At 39.1% G+C, this 17,961-nt stretch overlaps 1 protein-coding gene across 2 annotated transcripts in view; it reads left to right on the top strand.

Moving 5' to 3' along the window:
* Nucleotides 1–261: 261 nt before the first annotated feature.
* TMPO (thymopoietin) overlaps nucleotides 262–17,961 on the top strand; it is a 58,672-nt gene continuing 40,972 nt past the window's right edge. The window contains exons 1-3 of one of the 2 annotated variants that reach the window (XM_053716946.1): nucleotides 262–676; nucleotides 9,561–9,690; nucleotides 12,092–12,244. In XM_053716946.1, coding sequence (XP_053572921.1) covers nucleotides 452–676; nucleotides 9,561–9,690; nucleotides 12,092–12,244 — 508 coding nt within the window. In that variant the 5' untranslated portion in view covers nucleotides 262–451. The remainder of the gene's footprint in view (nucleotides 677–9,560; nucleotides 9,691–12,091; nucleotides 12,245–17,961) is intronic. The other variant, XM_053716944.1, reaches the window with a different exon arrangement.

The following is a 17,961-nucleotide window of genomic DNA, read 5'->3' as shown; positions in this document are numbered from 1 at the left end:
CGCGTTAGTATTTGTTAACTAGTAAATTACGTTTTATAAATTAAATGAGGGTTTTCTCTGCTAAACACAATAACCGACCGCAACAGAACAACGCAGTTACTACTCGCATAAAGGCAGCAGCAGCAGTTACCACGCCCCCATCAGGCACTCCTCTAGGCTCTGCACTGTGAGAGGCAATACAGTGCTGTCTATTATTTTTTTAAAGGCAACCAACAGCCAATCAAATTCGCATTTGGTTTCTCTCCCTTCCAATCCGAGCAAACTTTGTTACTCTATGTCCCGCTTCTTCGTCGAAAAAGCGCTGCGGCCGTTGAATTCATTTAGCCGACCTAAACCTGTTTCCACCCCCTTCACTTTTATACATTTGAATCTGTTCCTTCCGCTCAAGTCGGAGTTGTAGAGCTTGGGTGAGCGATTACTTTACTTTGTTACACATTCTTATGTGCGCAACATGCCGGAATTTTTGGAAGATCCATCTGTCCTGACGAAGGATAAGCTCAAAAACGAACTGGTTGCCAACAACGTGACTCTACCAGCCGGCGAGCAACGAAAGGAAGTTTACGTGAAGCTCTACCTCCAGCACCTAACCTCCAGAAACCGGGCCACTCCTGAATTCTCCAGTGATGAGGAGAGGGAGAGCACCCCTGCGCGGGGTAGAGGCCGCCCGGCAGGACGGGTAAGATAAAAACACAGGGCATGTTGTTTGTCGCGCGCATTTTTACTTTTTAAACTATCATATTGCATCTGTCACGCGTGATTTTACTCTAATCCTCGCACGTATTTTTGTTAGATAAACGCGATCGTGTGTTTTTAATAACTTTATTGTTCAGTTGTTGCACTCTGCAGGACAACTCGTAAATATGTATTTTAAGTGATTAAACTGATGGTCCTTCGATAAACTAATGTATTGGTGAAAGACATTTAACTCTGGTATTTAAAGTAAAGCGCTGAATGGACCGATTTCGTCCCAGCTGTGGGTGGACGCACTGGTCGTACTACTGAATGTTTCTCTGCTCACATGGTACAGCGCACCCTGGAGGCATCTTTGTGGTTTTTATATTTTGGTTCCCGCCTTTTTCGTCATCAAAACCGTAGTTTTAATTTAAGTCTGACTTGTTCAGCATCCGTGTGAGTTTACCACAGTGAATGGCTGTGTTTTTTTTTTTAAATAGCACCTTGCAAGAAGAAACAAGTGTAACGGTCACTTTCAATACTATGCTAATACAACTAGTACCTTAGTGGTTTTAACTTTTCTGGGCAGCTAACGGTGTATCTTTTTAGTAGCAACAAGAAGTTACATTTTATAAACATAATTGGTAACATTCTAATTCTATTTTGTGCTCAGAGGCATCCTTCTCTTTTCACCCTGTCCTTAGGGTGTATTGAATATTTAAACAGTAGGATTTAGCATTACTAAAAATCAAGTGTAGTTTAAAGGGACATGAAACCCAAATTTTTTCTTTCTTGATTTAGAAACAGCATGTCATTTTAAACAACTTTCTAATGTACTTCTATTATCTCATTTGCTTCATTCTCTTGATATCACTAGATATGCTCAGTAGCTGCTGATTGGTTGCTGCACATAGAGGCCTTGTGTGATTGGCTCACACATGTGCATTGCTATTTCTTCAACAAAGGATATCTAAAGAATTGAGCAAATTAAATAATAGAAGTAAATTGGAAAGTTGTTTAAAATTGCATGCCCTATCTGAATCATGAAAGTTTAATTTTGACTAGACTGCCCCTTTAACCCCTTAACGACCAAGGACGTACGCCAAACGTCCTAAAAAAAAAATAGTTAATGACCGAGGACGTGTGGCGTACGTCCTTGGTCTGGAAAGCAGCTGGAAGCGATCCTGCTCGCTTCCAGCTGCTTTCCGGTTATTGCAGTGATGCCTCGATATGGAGGCATCCTGCAATAACCCCCCTTGGCCATCCGATGCAGATAGAGCCACTCTGTGGCCCTCTCTGCACCGGACATCGATGGCCGGTATCGTTGGTGGGTGGGAGCTTACGTGGGAGGCGGGTGTGCGGCCATCGATGCTGTGTGTTGAGGGGATCGGGGACGGGACCTACGGGGGCGCGCACGGGGGGGGGGGGGCGTGCACGGGGTGGGAGCGGGTGGGAACCGCTACACTAAAAAAAAAAAAGTTAAAAAAAAAAAACTAATACAATTCAAATATTAAAAATGTAATCTAAGCGACCTGGAAGGAGTTGGGGGTTGGTCTTGGTGGGAGGGGGAGCTACACTACAGAAAAGGGCATTTTTTTTAAAAAAAAAAGGCACATTTTTTTTACAAAACTGGGTACTAGCAGACAGCTGCCAGTACCCAAGATGGCGCCCATTAAGGCAGAGGGGAAGGGTTAGAGAGCTGTTTGGTGGGGGATCAGTGAGGTTGGGGTCTAAGGGGGGATCCTACACATCAGCATATGTAAATATGCTTTTTTTTTTTTTTTTTTTTTAAAGGGCCAAATACCTTTTATTTTAGTACTGGCAGAGTTTCTGCCAGTACTTATAAGATGGCGGGGACAATTGTGGGGTGGGGGAGGGAAGAGAGCTGTTTGGGAGGGATCAGGGGGTCTGATGTTTCAGGTGGGAGGCTGAGCTCTACACTAAAGCTAAAATTAACCCTGCAAGCTCCCTACAAGCTACATAATTAACCCCTTCACTGCTAGCCATAATACACGTGTGATGCGCAGCAGCATTTAGAGGCCTTCTAATTACCAAAAAGCAATGCCAAAGCCATATATGTCTGCTATTTCTGAACAAAGGGGATCCCAGAGAAGCATTTACAACCATTTGTGCCATAATTGCACAAGCTGTTTGTAAATAATTTCAGTGAGAAACTTAAAATTGAGAAAAAATTAACGTTTTTTTTTAATTTGATTGCATTTGGCGGTGAAATGGTGGCATGAAATATACCAAAATTGGCCTAGATCAATACTTGGGGTTGTCTACTACACTACACTAAAGCTAAAACTTCCCCAAAAAGCTCCCTACATGCTCCCTAATTAACCCCTTCACTGCTGGGCATAATACACGTGTGGTGCGCAGTGGCATTTAGCGGCCTTCTAATTACCAAAAAGCAACGCCAAAGTCATATGTCTGCTATTTTTGAACAAAGGGGATCCCAGAGAAGAATTTACAACCATTTATGCCATAATTGCACAAGCTGTTTGTAAAAAATTTAAGTTAGAAACCAAAAGTTTGTGAAAAGTGAACGATTTTTTGTATTTGATTGCATTTGGCGGTGAAATGGTGGCATGAAATATACCAAAATGGGCCTAGATCAATACTTTGGGTTGTCTACTAAAAAAAAATATATACATGTCAATGGATATTCAGGTATTCCTGACAGATATCAGTGTTCCAATGTAACTAGCGCTAATTTTGAAAAGAAATGGTTTGGAAATAGCAAAGTGCTACTTGTATTTATGGCCCTATAGTTTACAAGAAAAGCTAAGAACATGTAAACATTGGGTATTTCTAAAATCAGGACAAAGTTTAGAAACTATTTAGCATGGGTGTTTTTTGGTGGTTGTAGATGTGTAACAGATTTTGGGGGTCAAAGTTAGAAAAAGTGTGGTTTTTTTTCCATTTTTTCCTCATATTTTATAAAAATTTTTTATAGTAAATTATAAGATATGATGAAAATAATGGTATCTTTAGAAAGTCCATTTAATGGCGAGAAAAACGGTATATAATATGTGTGGGTACAGTAAATGAGTAAGAGGAAAATTACAGCTAAACACAAACACCTCAAAAATGTAAAAATAGCCTTGGTCCCAAACGGACAGAAAATGGAAAAGTGCTGTGGTCATTAAGCGGTTAAGTGATCATATATGTTAAAAAAAAAAAAGGGGGGTGCTAAACACACCCTGAATGTGCCGTTGCATATTGCTAAACTCATCGGCTCCGGACACGCACGGCACATTGCTCTTCTACCAATGAAATGACGTTTGCACCTCTAAACCAGTAGCCCTGCGTGCATACAGAACGTTGTCAGTTGACATGCACGGCTATTGGTTTAGAGGTGCAAACGTCACTTCATTGGTAGAAGAGCTTTGAGCCGTGGGCAGCTGGAGCAACTGAGTTTAGCGATGTGGAACGGCACATTCAGAGTGCGTTTAGCACCATTTTGTTTTTTTTTTACATACTGTATATGATCACTTAAATTCCACTTGATTTTTAATGATTGTAAATCCTAGAGTTTGTTCTCTTGGATTTACCATCACTTTAAAGGGACTTGAAACCCAACATTTTCTTAAATTATTCAGATAGAGCATGCAATCTTAAAGGGACGTTACACACTTTGAGATGGTAAACTACTTACATTATTTGTGTCCCTATTTTTTTACTTCGATTTCATTCTGAAATTGTGAGCATTTCAGTTCCTGTTAAAAATGAAAGTGCAGAAAACTTATATTCCACACAGCCATTGGTTGTACGTTCTAGTGACCTATTCATAACTGTCCCTAATTGGCCACAGCAAAGAAAGTAAACAATACATCTACATTTTATTCTCAGACCAATCTTTTCTTTGAATGCATCATTCTATCTAGAATTTATTTAATGTTTAATGTCCCTTTAAAAACGTTTTTAATTTACTTCTATTGTCAAATTTTCTTTGTTCTCTTGGTAAGGACACAAGCTCAGGAGCATGCACGTGTCTATTTGCAAGAGCACTAAATGGCAGCACTATTTCCTGCCATGTAGTCCTCCAGACCTACCTATTTAGGTATCTTCAACAAACAATATTGTAGGAACAAAGTAAATTTGATAGAAGTAAATTGGAATTTTTTTTTTTAAATCTTATTTCTGAATCACAAAATATTTTTGGGGGGTTCATATTCCTTTAAATACAGTAGAATTGCATAATCAACAAGTACAGAATAAAGATAATTTACACGAGCAGTAGAATTGTTTTTTGTTTTCTGACAAATTTCAAACTTTATCTCAATTTGCTAACCCCCTGTGACATGTGACAGCCATCAGCTAATCAGAGTCCTATAATATGTATACACCAAACTCTTGCACATGCTCAATAATAGCTGGTGCCTCAAAGTGTGTACTGCATATAGAAATAATTTGCCCAATTTGATAATGGAAGTAAATTGAATAGTCTCTTCAAACTGCATGACTTGTTTCCCTTTTTATATAGTTGAAATAATCAGTTGGCAGTAACAATGTTTTATAATATGCTTTCACCCATCAGATTAATATTTCACCTGTTCTCTAGTTAAATTGAATGAATGAGTGCCCAGTTTTTAAAATATTTTTAAATACAGGGGCACTTTCATTCATTAAACTTTACATTGCAGCTTTTTTTAAAAAAAAATACTTGCCTTTTCTTTAGGAAACACAGACCGCGATCCTCCACCCGCTTCTCATGCTGTACAGCATATCGATGACAAAACCGGCGTGTGCCCCATAGGTGTTAAGCACGTGAGGTCACGCAACAATTGGAGGAAGCCAGTGTTCTGTAATATTTCCCTACCTTGTTACGTTGTCCTACTTCCTTAACACGTACGACCAAGCCTACATCTAGATAGAGAACTTTCATATATGCTATATTTGTTTCAAAAGGAAGCTGAAGTTAAAATAGTGATCTTACTCTGTATGCTTTTCCTACCGCCTTTATATTTCGCTGTTTTGAGTGGAGATCTCACTCAAACATAAATAATTAAAACATAACCACAAAATATTTGTATGGTATTAGCTTGTGACGATAGCGTTCATTTTATAAATGTATTTTTCAATCTATGTTACAAAAAATAATGGAAACGTATCTGTACACTGAAAAAATATATTTATAAAATGAATGCTATCATCATAAGCTAATAACATATATAATATTTTTTTATTTATGTTTTAATGTTTGTTTGAGCGAGATCTGCATTTAAAACAGCCAAATATCACCATCCAATCAATATTTCGACATGGGCCTCCGATTGGTTTTGTCATCGATATGCTGGACAGCATGAGGTAAGTATTAAAAAAATGCTACATTGTAAAGTTTAATGAATGAAAGTGCCCCTGTTTTTAATAGTATTTTTTAAAACCCGGGCACTAATTTATTCAACTTTACATTTACTTTAAAGGGGCATTCATGTCAAAATTAAACTTTCCTGATTCAGATAGAGCATACAATTTAAACAACTTTGCGCATTTTGTTAATAGGAGTAAAATTGGAGTCTCTTTATATTTACACTTTTTAAATCACTGAGCATGTGCAGGAATTCACAGAATATACATATATGCATTTGTGATTGGCTGTCGCATGATACAGGAGGAGCGTAAATATACATAACTGTGAAATTTGTTAGAAAAAACATCTACTACTTATTTGAAGTTCAGACTAAGGGGTATTGCGTTGGGTTTTTAGCGCATATCTGTTAAATATGCAAATCTACTGTTATTTACTGGTTCTTTTAAAATATGAAAATCTGTCCTGTTAGGAGTACTTGATGACTGGAGTTGAGAAATAGTGCATTAGAGCATGTAACGTTTACTAGCAACTCTAACCCCCTCAGAGGGGTTAAAGGGACATGAGCCCCAACATTTTTTTTTCTTTCTTATGATTCAGAAAATTGAGTGCCATTTTAAAGTTTCCAATTTACTTCTATTATCAAATTTGCTTTGTTTTCTTGTTCTTTGTTGAAGTGTTCTCTAGATAGGTAGCTTTCCTATGTCTGGAGCCGCTTGTAAGCCACAGAGAACTAATGGTTACGTTTTCTGTCGTGTTCTGGTTCAGTCAGAGAGATCAATAACAGTAAAATTGTTTAGTTGTGCAGGCAATTGGAATCAGGTGTTGTAAATTCAGCACTTGTGCTACTGCATCAGCTTTTCCGAATTATAGTTGTGGGGACATAAAACCCCAGATTTTGCTTTCATGATTCCGACAGACCATGTGATTTTTAACCCCTTAATGACCACAGCACTTTTCCATTTTCTGTCCGTTTGGGACCAAGGCTATTTTTACATTTTTGCGGTGTTTGTGTTTAGCTGTAATTTTCCTCTTGCTCATTTACTGTACCCACACATATTATATACCGTTTTTCTCGCCATTAAATGGACTTTCCAAAGATACCATTATTTTCATCATATCTTATAATTTATTATAAAAAATGAGAAAAAAATGGAAAAAACACACTTTTTCTAACTTTGACCCCCAAAATCTGTTACACATCCACAACCACCAAAAAACACCCATGCTAAATATTTTCTAAATTTTGTCCTGAGTTTAGAAATACCCAATGTTTACATGTTCTTTGCTTTTTTTGCAAGTTATAGGGCCATAAATACAAGTAGCACTTTGCTATTTCCAAACCATTTTATTCAAGATTAGCGCTAGTTACATTGGGACACTGATATCTTTCAGGAATCCCTGAATATGCCTTGACATGTATATATTTTTTTTAGAAGACATCCCAAAGTATTGATCTAGGCCAATTTTGGTATATTTCATGCCACCATTTCACCGCCAAATGCGATCAAATACAAAAAATCGTTCACTTTTTCACAAACTTTCGGTTTCTCACTGAAATTATTTACAAACAGCTTGTGCAATTATGGCATAAATTGTTGTAAATTTTTCTCTGGGATCCCCTTTGTTCAGAAATAGCAGACATATATGGCTTTGGCATTGCTTTTTGGTAATTAGAATGCCGCTGCGCACCACACGTGTATTATGCCCAGCAGTGCAGGGGTTAATTAGGGAGCTTGTAGGGTTAATTTTAGCTTTAGTCTAGTGTAGCAGACAACCCAAAGTATTGATCTAGGCCCATTTTGGTATATTTCATGCCACCATTTCACCGCCAAATGCGATCAAATAAAAAAAAAAGTTCCCTTTTTCACAAACTTTTTGTTTCTCACTGAAATTATTTACAAACAGCTTGTGCAATTATGGCATAAATGGTTGTAAATTTTTCTCTGTGATCCCCTTTGTTCAGAAATAGCAGACACATATGGCTTTGGCGTTGCTTTTTGGTACTTAGGCCGCTAAATGCGCATCACACGTATTATGGCTAGCAGTGAAGGGGTTAATTAGGGAGCTTGCAGGGTTAATTTTAGCTTTAGTGTAGAGCTTAGCCTCCCACCTGAAACATCAGACCCCCTGATCCCTCCCAAACAGCTCTCTTCCCCTCCCCCACCCCACAATTGTCCCCGCCATCTTAAGTACTGGCAGAAACTGCCAGTACTAAAATAAAAGCTATATTTGGGCTTTTTTTTTTAAAAAAAGAAAAGGCATATTTACATATGCTGCTCTGTAGGACCCCCCTTTAGCCCCCAACCTGACTGATCCCCCACCAAACAGCTCTCTAACTCTCCCCCTCTGTCTTAATGGCCGCCATCTTGGGTACTGGCAGCTGTCTGCCAGTACCCAGTTTAGAATAAAATTGCTGATTTTTTTTTAATTTTTCCCCTTTTCTGTAGTGTAGCTCCCTGCCCCACCAAAGACCAACCCCCCACCCCCTCCTAGATACCTTTGATTTATATTTTCTTGAAATTAAATACCCCTTTCTCAAACTTTTATACATAGTTATATTTTCTGTAGTGTAGCGCCCCCATCGGCCCTGCCCCCGATCCCGCCCCCCTCTACATTACCCGGCCCATCGATGGCCGCCCACCCGCCTCCCAAGTCGGCTCCCACCCACCAACGATACCGGCCATCGATGTCCGGTGCAGAGAGGGCCACAGAGTGGCTCTCTCTGCATCGGATGGCCATCTAGAGTTATTGCAGGATGCCTCCATATCGAGGCATCACTGCAATAACCGGAAAGCAGCTGGAAGCGAGCAGGATCGCTTCCAGCTGCTTTCCACACTGAGGACGTGCAGGGTACGTCCTCAGGCATTAACTGCCTTTTTTTTGAGGACGTACCCTGCACGTCCTCGGTCGTTAAGGGGTTAAACAACTTTCTAATTTACTTTTATTATCAAATGTTTATTTTCTTGAAAAAAAAGTTCCAGGGTGTGCACAACTATGGAGAACTAGATGTCGGCACTATTTCCTGCTATGTAGGGCTCCCGACACCTAGGTATCGCTTTAATAGTTTGTATGCTCTGAATCACAAAAGAAAAAGTTTGGGTTTCATATAACTTTAAGGACTCAATAAGCTTGCATTAAAGGGACACAATATTCAAAATTAAACTTTCATTATTCGGATAGCGCACGCAATTTTAAACAACTTTAAAATTCACTTCCATTATCAAAATGTGCACAATAGTTTTAGATGCACACTAGCTCATACTGAGCATGTGCAAGAATTAACTCTATATAGAGCGTACAATTGGAGTCTTTTTATATTTAGATCTTTTAAATCACTGAGCATGTGCAGGAATTCACAGAATATACATATATGCATTTGTGATTGGCTGTCGCATGATACAGGAGGAGCGGAAATAGACATAACTGTGAAATTTGTTAGAAAAATAATCTACTACTCATTTGAAATTCAGACTAAGTGCTGTTGAATTTTTTATTATACATTTTGTTGATTGTAAATTGTACTTAATGGTCCTTTTAGTATTTGACTGTGTTATCCTTTTTTCCCCTCCAGAAAGCAGCAAAGAAAACAGACAAGCCAAAAGCATTAGAGAAAGAAGAAGATTTTGATGTTACAGATTTAAGTGATGAGGCTCTTAAAGAGGAACTTATTAAGCATGGGATGAAACCTGGCCCTATTTTAGGTATGTCTCCATACTACAATATAGAAACGTTATTTTATGACAGTTAAAGGGATACTAAGCCCAACATTTTTTCTTTCATGATTCAGATGGAACATGCAATTTTAAGCACAACAGGGCTAAAGAGAGCTGGATGGAGGGGTTAGTATACAAACCTCATGATCTCAGCTCCCTAAAGTCCTAGAAACTCCCAACTTGAACTTAATCTGCTCTTTAACAGTGTGTGTTGGCGGTTAGAATTTTTAAACCTCTGAAAAATAAAACCCTTTTAATATTGTTAATAGCTAGGTGATTGGTGTGATAATAGTGATCACCTGGCATGAATAAATGTCCACTTATTTGCATAGAACCCCTATGTTCATACATAATCCCAAAAGGGTATGCAGCTTCATGGCAACACTATGGAAGAATTCACAATAGTGCAGAACGCCAGACCCAAAGTGAATACTAAATGGAAAATATTCACTAGGAATGAAAGGGACAGTATACACAAAAGTCTTGCAGGGGGGGCTGGCTGTAAGCATGCTGGTTATGGAGTGAGGGAAAAATCCTAGAGCTCTAGTGTGTATGACATATGTATACATTTGCAGTGAAAGCACTGCAATTTTCTTCCTCATTTTTACCTGCTTTAGGAGCAAAATTGCTAAATGCGTGTCAATTACAAACTTAGTCTACATCAAAAACTTTATTTAAAGGGATACTCAGGTTAAATTACATTTTCATGATTCAGATACAGCATGTGATTTTAAACAACTTTCCAATTTACTTCCATTAAGAAAAATGTGCACAGTCTTTTATATTTACAATTTTTGAGTCACCAGATCCTACTAAGCATGTGCAAGAATTCAGACTATACATATATGCATTTGTGATTGGCTGATTGCCATCACATGGTACAAGGGGAGTGGAAATATACATAACTTTGAAATTTGTTATACAAAAATCTACTACTCATTTGAAGTTCAGACTAAGTGCTATTGCATTGTCTTGTTATCTTGCATTTGTTGATTATGCAAATTTGTTGACTGGTACTTTAAAGGGACACTCAATCAAAATTAAACTTTCATTATTCAGATAGAGCATGACATTTTAAACAACTTTCGAATTTACTTCCTTTAACAAAATGTGCACAGTCTTTTTATATTTACACTTTTTGAGTCACCAACTCCTACTGAGCATGTGCAAGAATAAGTGTGTATGCATTTGAGAATGGCTGATGGCTGTCACATGGTACGTGTATGCATTTGTGATTGGCTGATAGCTGTCACATGGTACAGGGGTAGTGGAAAAAGACATGACTTTTAAAATTGTCAGAAAAAAAATCTACTACTCATTTGAAGTTCAGACTGTGCTATTGCATTATCTTATCTTGCATTTGTTGATTATGCAAATCTACTATGTTGACTGGACCTTTAAGTAGCCCATATTTGTTTTTGTGTATACTTTCCATTTTATTCCGAGATTCAGTAGGTTTGTTAAAAGCTGTATTCAGATTGCAGCTCCATAGTGTGAACTTTATATCAATACAATTTTATTTAGCCCAACACGTTTCAACCATCTATATCATCTTTATCAAGAGCCCAAATATTTTTTACAAAAGTGTTTTATTCGAAGAATTTGTATTGTAACGTTTGCATCTGCTGGGTTTCCTTAAAGGGACAGTCTAGTCAAAATTAAACTTTCATGATTCCAATAGGGCATGCAATTTTAGACAACTTTTTAATTTACTTTTATTTTCAAATTTTGCTTTGTTCTTTTGAAATTCTTTGTGGAAAGCTAAACCTAGATAGGCTCATGTGCTGATTTCTAAGCCGTTAAACTGCCTCTTATCTAAGTGCATTTTGACACACTGTAGTTCATGTGTGTCATATAGATAACATTGTGCTCACTCCTTGAGTTATCTGAGTCTGCACTCATTGGCTAAAATGCATGTCTGTCAAAAGAACTGAGATAAGGGGTCAGTCTGCAGAGGCTTAGATACAAGTATTAATATAATAGTGTTGGTTATGCAAAACTGGGGAATGGGTAATAAAGGGATTATCTATCTTTGTAAAAAAAAAAAAAAAAAAGTAGACTGTCCCTTTTAAGAAAAAAAAGGGATTTCTCATTGAAAATGGCATACAGTAGAGTCTTATTGTGAACAGCATCTAAAAACTAAAATAGCTAGGCACAAGGGTGGAAATGGCTCAGCAGTTATTTTATAATTAATAATATAAAAAGGCTTTTTGGCTGCATGCACACACAATCATAACATTCATAGTATCTAACTCTAGCTTTAATGAAGCTTTTTGTTCAAATGTTTGTCGGAAGGAAGCAGTACTTAATACATGCCTGTATCTAGCCCTCATTACAGGTCACAAAGGAATTCCAAAAATAATTACATAATTTTTATTGTGTTTTTCAGATAATACGAGAAAGATTTATCAGCAGAGACTTCTAAAACTGAAGGAGCAAGGTTCCATTGTTTCTTCAAACCTTCTTACAGTAGGTTCTTCAGCAGACAGTGGCAATCAAAATGGAAACACAGATTCTGAGCATTATAGTGACAATGAAGAAGGTACTGTATCAACAGTTAAGCAAATTATTTGAAAATATCTGCTTAAAGGACGTGATACCCAAAATATCTCATTAACATCTGTTAGAGGGGGGTGGGTATTTCTTTCTAATGGCAGTGAGGGTCCACACATTTCATCCATAACCTATAGGAAATACTTCACCTGGCCACTAGGAGGAGGCAGACACCCCAAGCAGAGCATTAAAATATCCCTACCACTTCCCTACCCTCTCAGTGGTAGTCTTTGCCTAGTTCATGGAGGTAGGCAGACAGAGGTGCTCTGCTGAAGATTCTGTTTTGTTTCCTGCAAGAGAAGGCAGGCAAGTTGTTGAATGCCATGTAATCCTCTTAGTGGAGTTTTGGTGCATATTAGCTTCTGGATGTCGCAGGGTAGTTCCTATGCCTCTTCCAGTGGTCTTCTGCTATCCTTCCTTTTTAGGCAAACAGTGTTAGTTACACTAATTTTCCATTGTGTTACAAGACTCCTTTTGGATGTCAGAAGCTGGTTAAGTCCTGATTTTATTATATTCCCCCTCTAATGGCTTGTTGTCTAATGAGATATGGTAAGCAGTCAGATTGCCAGCAGACTAGTTTATAGGGACCCTCACAGCAGAGGGGGCTAACTAGTAAACTTTATTACTACAGTAATCTAAGGGGCAATCTGGAGGAAAGGGACCTTCTGGTTAGAGATCGCAATTCTTATGGGGGCACAATACCACACTCAGAAGTGGCACCGGGTCCTCCGACTGGACTTGCCATTCAAACCTGGTGCATGCCGCTGCCATGTGATATGGGACAGCTTTGTAAGAAGGGGCTATGTTTTTAGACTCATGCCCCCAGAAAACCCACGCTATTATCCGGCTCCTGCAGGAGGAGCATTGATGTAATCGGGCAACAAATAGTTTTTACTCGCGCTGTCTGGCAGCTATTCTCATGCACATATCGCCTGCGGCATCGGGCAGGTTACAGGCTCCCGCCCAGGCATTTTTGGCGCCATCCCTGCCTTTTTGATGTATCATTAGTATTAATTGTAGTTTCTGTCCCATAGTACATTATGGATGACTCTGATAGAACCTAGTCAGGAGGACAATTGCCCTATTCTCTTATTTAAATTCTAATAAATTCATGCTATGCAGGTTACATACTGTCGTCCTGCTCAATTATGCAGTTGATGCCTTACATCTGTTCTGCGTACTTGCAGACCTTAGTATGCCCATATATGCCAGTACTACAACCGCAAACTGCGACCCCCTATTCCTGCACATGCTGTCCTCTCAAATACAATCCGGGGTGGAATCTTTTTACCCATGATTCTGCAGCCCAGTTACAATGTGGGGTTTCTGCTGCCCTGAGTGCTATGCTAGTTAAAGGGACACTCAAGTCAAAATGAAACTTCATGATTTAAATAAAGCATGCAATTTTAAACAACTTTCCAATTTACTTCCATTAACAAAATGTGCACAGTCTTTTTATATTTATACTTTTTGAGTCACCAACTCTTACTGAGCATGTGCAAGAATTCAAAGCATATACGTATATGCATTTGTGATTGGTTGATGACTGTCACATGATACAGGGGGAGTGGAAATAGTCTGAACTTCAAATGAGTAATAGATTTTTGTTAAATAAATTGCAAAGTTATGTCTAAGTGCTATTGCATTGTCTTCTTATCATGCATTTCTTGATTATGCAAATCTACAGTGTTGACTGGTCCTTTAAAGGAAGAGGAAGGATAAGCACTGTTCCTCTGAGTCTAGAACCAGCAGTTCTGTTGGAGCTGCAGTAGTCAGCCATATACAACTTTCTGATGTTGAAACCTTGGCTATCTCTGAAGGAGAACTTTCATCCTTTGGAGACTCTTAAAGGGACTGTTTCAATGCTAAAAGTAATATCAGAGGTTTTAAATACATTAGGCGTACCTGAGTATAAAAGTACCAAACAGTTCTACAGGCTCATGGAACAGTGTGACTCAGAAAAGGGCCGACTTACCGCGTCCGGTCCTTGGGGTGATCTGTGTTTCCTCCGATCTGGTCTCTGGGCACAGGATGTCAGTGGTCCTTACTCACCGAGGACCTTCTCCTGTCCTGCGATACCTTATCGCCCGGGGTGCCCTGGAAATCCTCAATTCCGCCAGCTACTTGCTTCCACACAGACCACACCCTCCTCAGACGCGTGCGGCTCACGCGATTGATCGGCAGCCCTGGACGTCACCGCCTGATATCTTATCCGTCCAATCCGGGAGTGGGGGAGGGAAGGAGGCACTCCGCTATGGAAAACCTCGTCCGTGCTCACTGTCAAAGGATCCAGTGGTAATAGAGCAAAAGACAAAAAGGACAGGAGTACCGGCTGATGTGAAAACAGCGTTTATTCCAGAACACTGATAATAATATAGAGCACAGAGTCCTTTATTGACAAAAACCGTTGTTGTACATCAATGCTCAATGAACACTGACAGCAGCTGGTTGTCCAAGGATAGATAAAAGGTGCCAAACAGCTAACGCGTTTCGGCTAAGGAGCCGTAGTCTTAGCTGATAAAAATTGTTAAAAACAAGCGCCCGTTTTCAAGGGCTAACCCTCATCTCATTGGACAGTACCTGAGTATAAACCCACAAGTTGAAAACCCCTGAAGTGTTCCCAGTTGTGGTGGACATTATAACTAAGGAGTGGGGAAAAACCTGGTGTTCCATTTTCTCCTCCAAAAGAATGTTTCTTGTGCCAAATAGTAATTTGAAAGTGTGGAATACTGTCCGTAAGGTAGACGGCGCCGTTTCCATCCTGGCTAAACGCACTAAGATCCCGTACGAAGATAGCACATCTTTTAAAGGACCCTTTGGATAGGAAATTAGAATATCTGAGAAAGGCCTTCCTTTACTTTTCAAACCAGCTATAGGCATTGCTGCAGTGGCTGGGGCTGCCACTTTTGGTGAGACTCCCTTATCAGAACTGATTTTGGTAGAATCCCCTTTGGAGGATATCAAAGAGCACATTCAGGCCCTAAAAACGGCCAATTCCTTCATTTGTGATGCCATGTTCAATTCATTTGTTTCGGTACCAAGAACTCTGGATTTGCTGTGCTAGCTAGGAGGGCTCTCTGGCTAAAGTCTTGGTCAACAGACATGGTCTCCAAGTCTGTTACTTTCTTTGACCTTTTAAGGGGAAATCCTTATTTGGCCCGGGACTGGATTGCATAGTTTCTACTAGCACTGGCGGAAAGTGTGCCCTTCTACCCCAAGATAAGAAATCTAGAAGGGGATGTCGTATGGGACGGTTTTTGCTCCTTTCTTCCCATCAGGTCCATCCTACTTCTCGTGCAAGAAGATAAATTCATGGCTACCATAGATATGAAGGATGCATACCTTCATATTCCAATTTATCGAGATCATTGCCAGTACCTTCCTTTTTGCTTTTCTGGACAAGCATTAACAATTCATACCTCTTCTATTCGGCCTAGCTACGGCTAGGATTTTTACAAAAGTATTGGGGGCTCTCCTTGCTTTAGTTAAACTACAGGGCATTGCGGTAGCACCATACTTGGATGACATCTTGGTTCAGGCGCCATCTTTACATTTAGCGATATATCGCACAGAGAAGTTACTATAGTATCTTCCGGCGCATGGTTGAAAATTAAACCTGGAAAAAAGTTATTTTATTCCCAACACAAGAGTGAACTTCCTAGGGATCATCATCAGACTCTATCAGCATGCATGTTTATCTCACAGAGCAATGCAGGGAGAAGCTTCAGGCTGCCTGCCATCTACTTCAATCCGCTTCTCGGCCTTTGGTGTCTCAATGCATGGAGGTGGTAGGTCTTATGGTTATGGCTTCAGACGCTATTCCTTTTGCCCGCTTTCATCTAAGACCTCTACAGTAATGTATGCTCAGGCAATGGAATGGAAATCACTTAGACCTGTCTCAGGTAATGTCTCTTTATCCAGAGACCAGATTCTATCCTGGTGGATGCCTCAGGAACCCATTCTCCAGGGCATGTGCTTCCTGGGCCTATTCTGGGAAATTATAACAGATCAGAGTTTGACAGGCTGGGGTGCTGTGTGGAGTTCTCTGAAAGCTCAGGGAACCTGTGACCAGAGGAAGCAATTCTCCCGATCAACATTCTTGAGTTGAGGGCCATGTTCAATGCTCTTCTGTTGTGTCCCTAGTAGCCTTCTGTCCTTTGTATTTGATTTAAATCGGACAAAATCATTATCGTCAACCACCAGTGCGGAACTCGCAGTTCTCTGGCGATGCTGGAAGTGTGGTTATTAAAACAAAGTAGTTGCACGCTATGTTAGTGAAATATAAAACTTATGTTTATTGAAACACCTAAAAATACAGCTGTAAACCAAGCCACCAGAATACAAAAAACACTGAAAAGCGCAGCACAGAGGCTTACGCGTTTCGGGAGAGTCCTGTAATCATAGCCTAGTTTGTGCACACCCATACTACTCTTAAAAACCCTATGAAACGAGTTGATTGGATAAAAGTTTGGCGCTACTGCACAGTAATTGTCCGTGTCCACAGCACGGAAGAAATCAGTAAGGAGTATATACTGAATTCCTCGATATATTAAAGTGCTGATAATTGGGTCATACATGTAAAAATACAGGCTGACAAATTACAATACAGAATTGACGTTTAAAAATATCCATGACCTATTGTATATATCACAAGCGGTACATAACAGATATGCAATAAAGAATATAAAACGTATGTGACAATGGCTTATTGGTATAAACAATACAAATATTTCTCAAATATAAGCAATTTCATTGGTACAACTATTATAGTGCACAAGAAATCGTTGCTGGTTGCACTTGAAATGTGCAATAATGGATATGAAAAGTCATGTTTGTAATATGTCTTAACATATCATGTTAAACTGATGCACAATAGTGCGGGGTAAATGTACAATTATACACAGAGCATACAGGAGCAGTGTTTTGTCTTATCAAATAAAAATGTAAAGTAAGAACAAGATAAAGTGACCTATACTAACAGGTACAAAAGTAAACCTATTTGAATAGAGACATTAACTTTGTAAAAATTTGGAAATTAAAATTATGCACGATACTGTTACTGATTAATAGTTCAACTTGCTATATCAGAACTATATGGGTTACTACCCAAAATCTAGAAAAACTGTTAGTGTAGGCCCCAAGTTCTTATCGCAGAAACTGGAGGATCTCTGCAGAAAGAACGGCAGTGTGAGTTAAAAAAAAAATTACCTGCACTTTTAATTTCTGCCTGCGGGTGTCACTGTTCCGTTCTATCTCAATGGAAATATTTGCTACATTCCTCTTTTTTAAATTTCCTCTCACTTCCTGATCTCCAGTGCGGTACAGGGAACAACACATTGCAGAAAAGGTAAGTCAGGGCTTAAAGGGACATAATACTCATATGCTAAATCATTTGAAACTGATGCAGTATAACTAAAAAGCTGACAGGAAAATATCACCTGAGCATCTCTATGTAAGAAAGGAAGATATTTTACCTCACAATCTCCTCAGCTCAGCAGAGTAAGTTCTGTGTAAAAAGTTATACTCAGCTGCTCCCAGCTGCAGGTAAAAAAAAAAAAATGAAGAAATAAACAGCAGCCAATCAGCATCAGGAGTGCTGAGGTCATGAACTCTTTTACTGTGATCTCATGAGATTTGACTTAACTCTCATGAGATTTCATAGTAAGCTGAATAGGGAAATGATACGAGAGTGCACAAGGCTTATCC

This window comes from Bombina bombina, chromosome 6, assembly GCF_027579735.1.
Source record: "Bombina bombina isolate aBomBom1 chromosome 6, aBomBom1.pri, whole genome shotgun sequence".
NCBI classification, from domain to species: Eukaryota; Metazoa; Chordata; class Amphibia; order Anura; family Bombinatoridae; genus Bombina; species Bombina bombina.
This window is presented reverse-complemented; position numbering and strand designations above follow the sequence as displayed.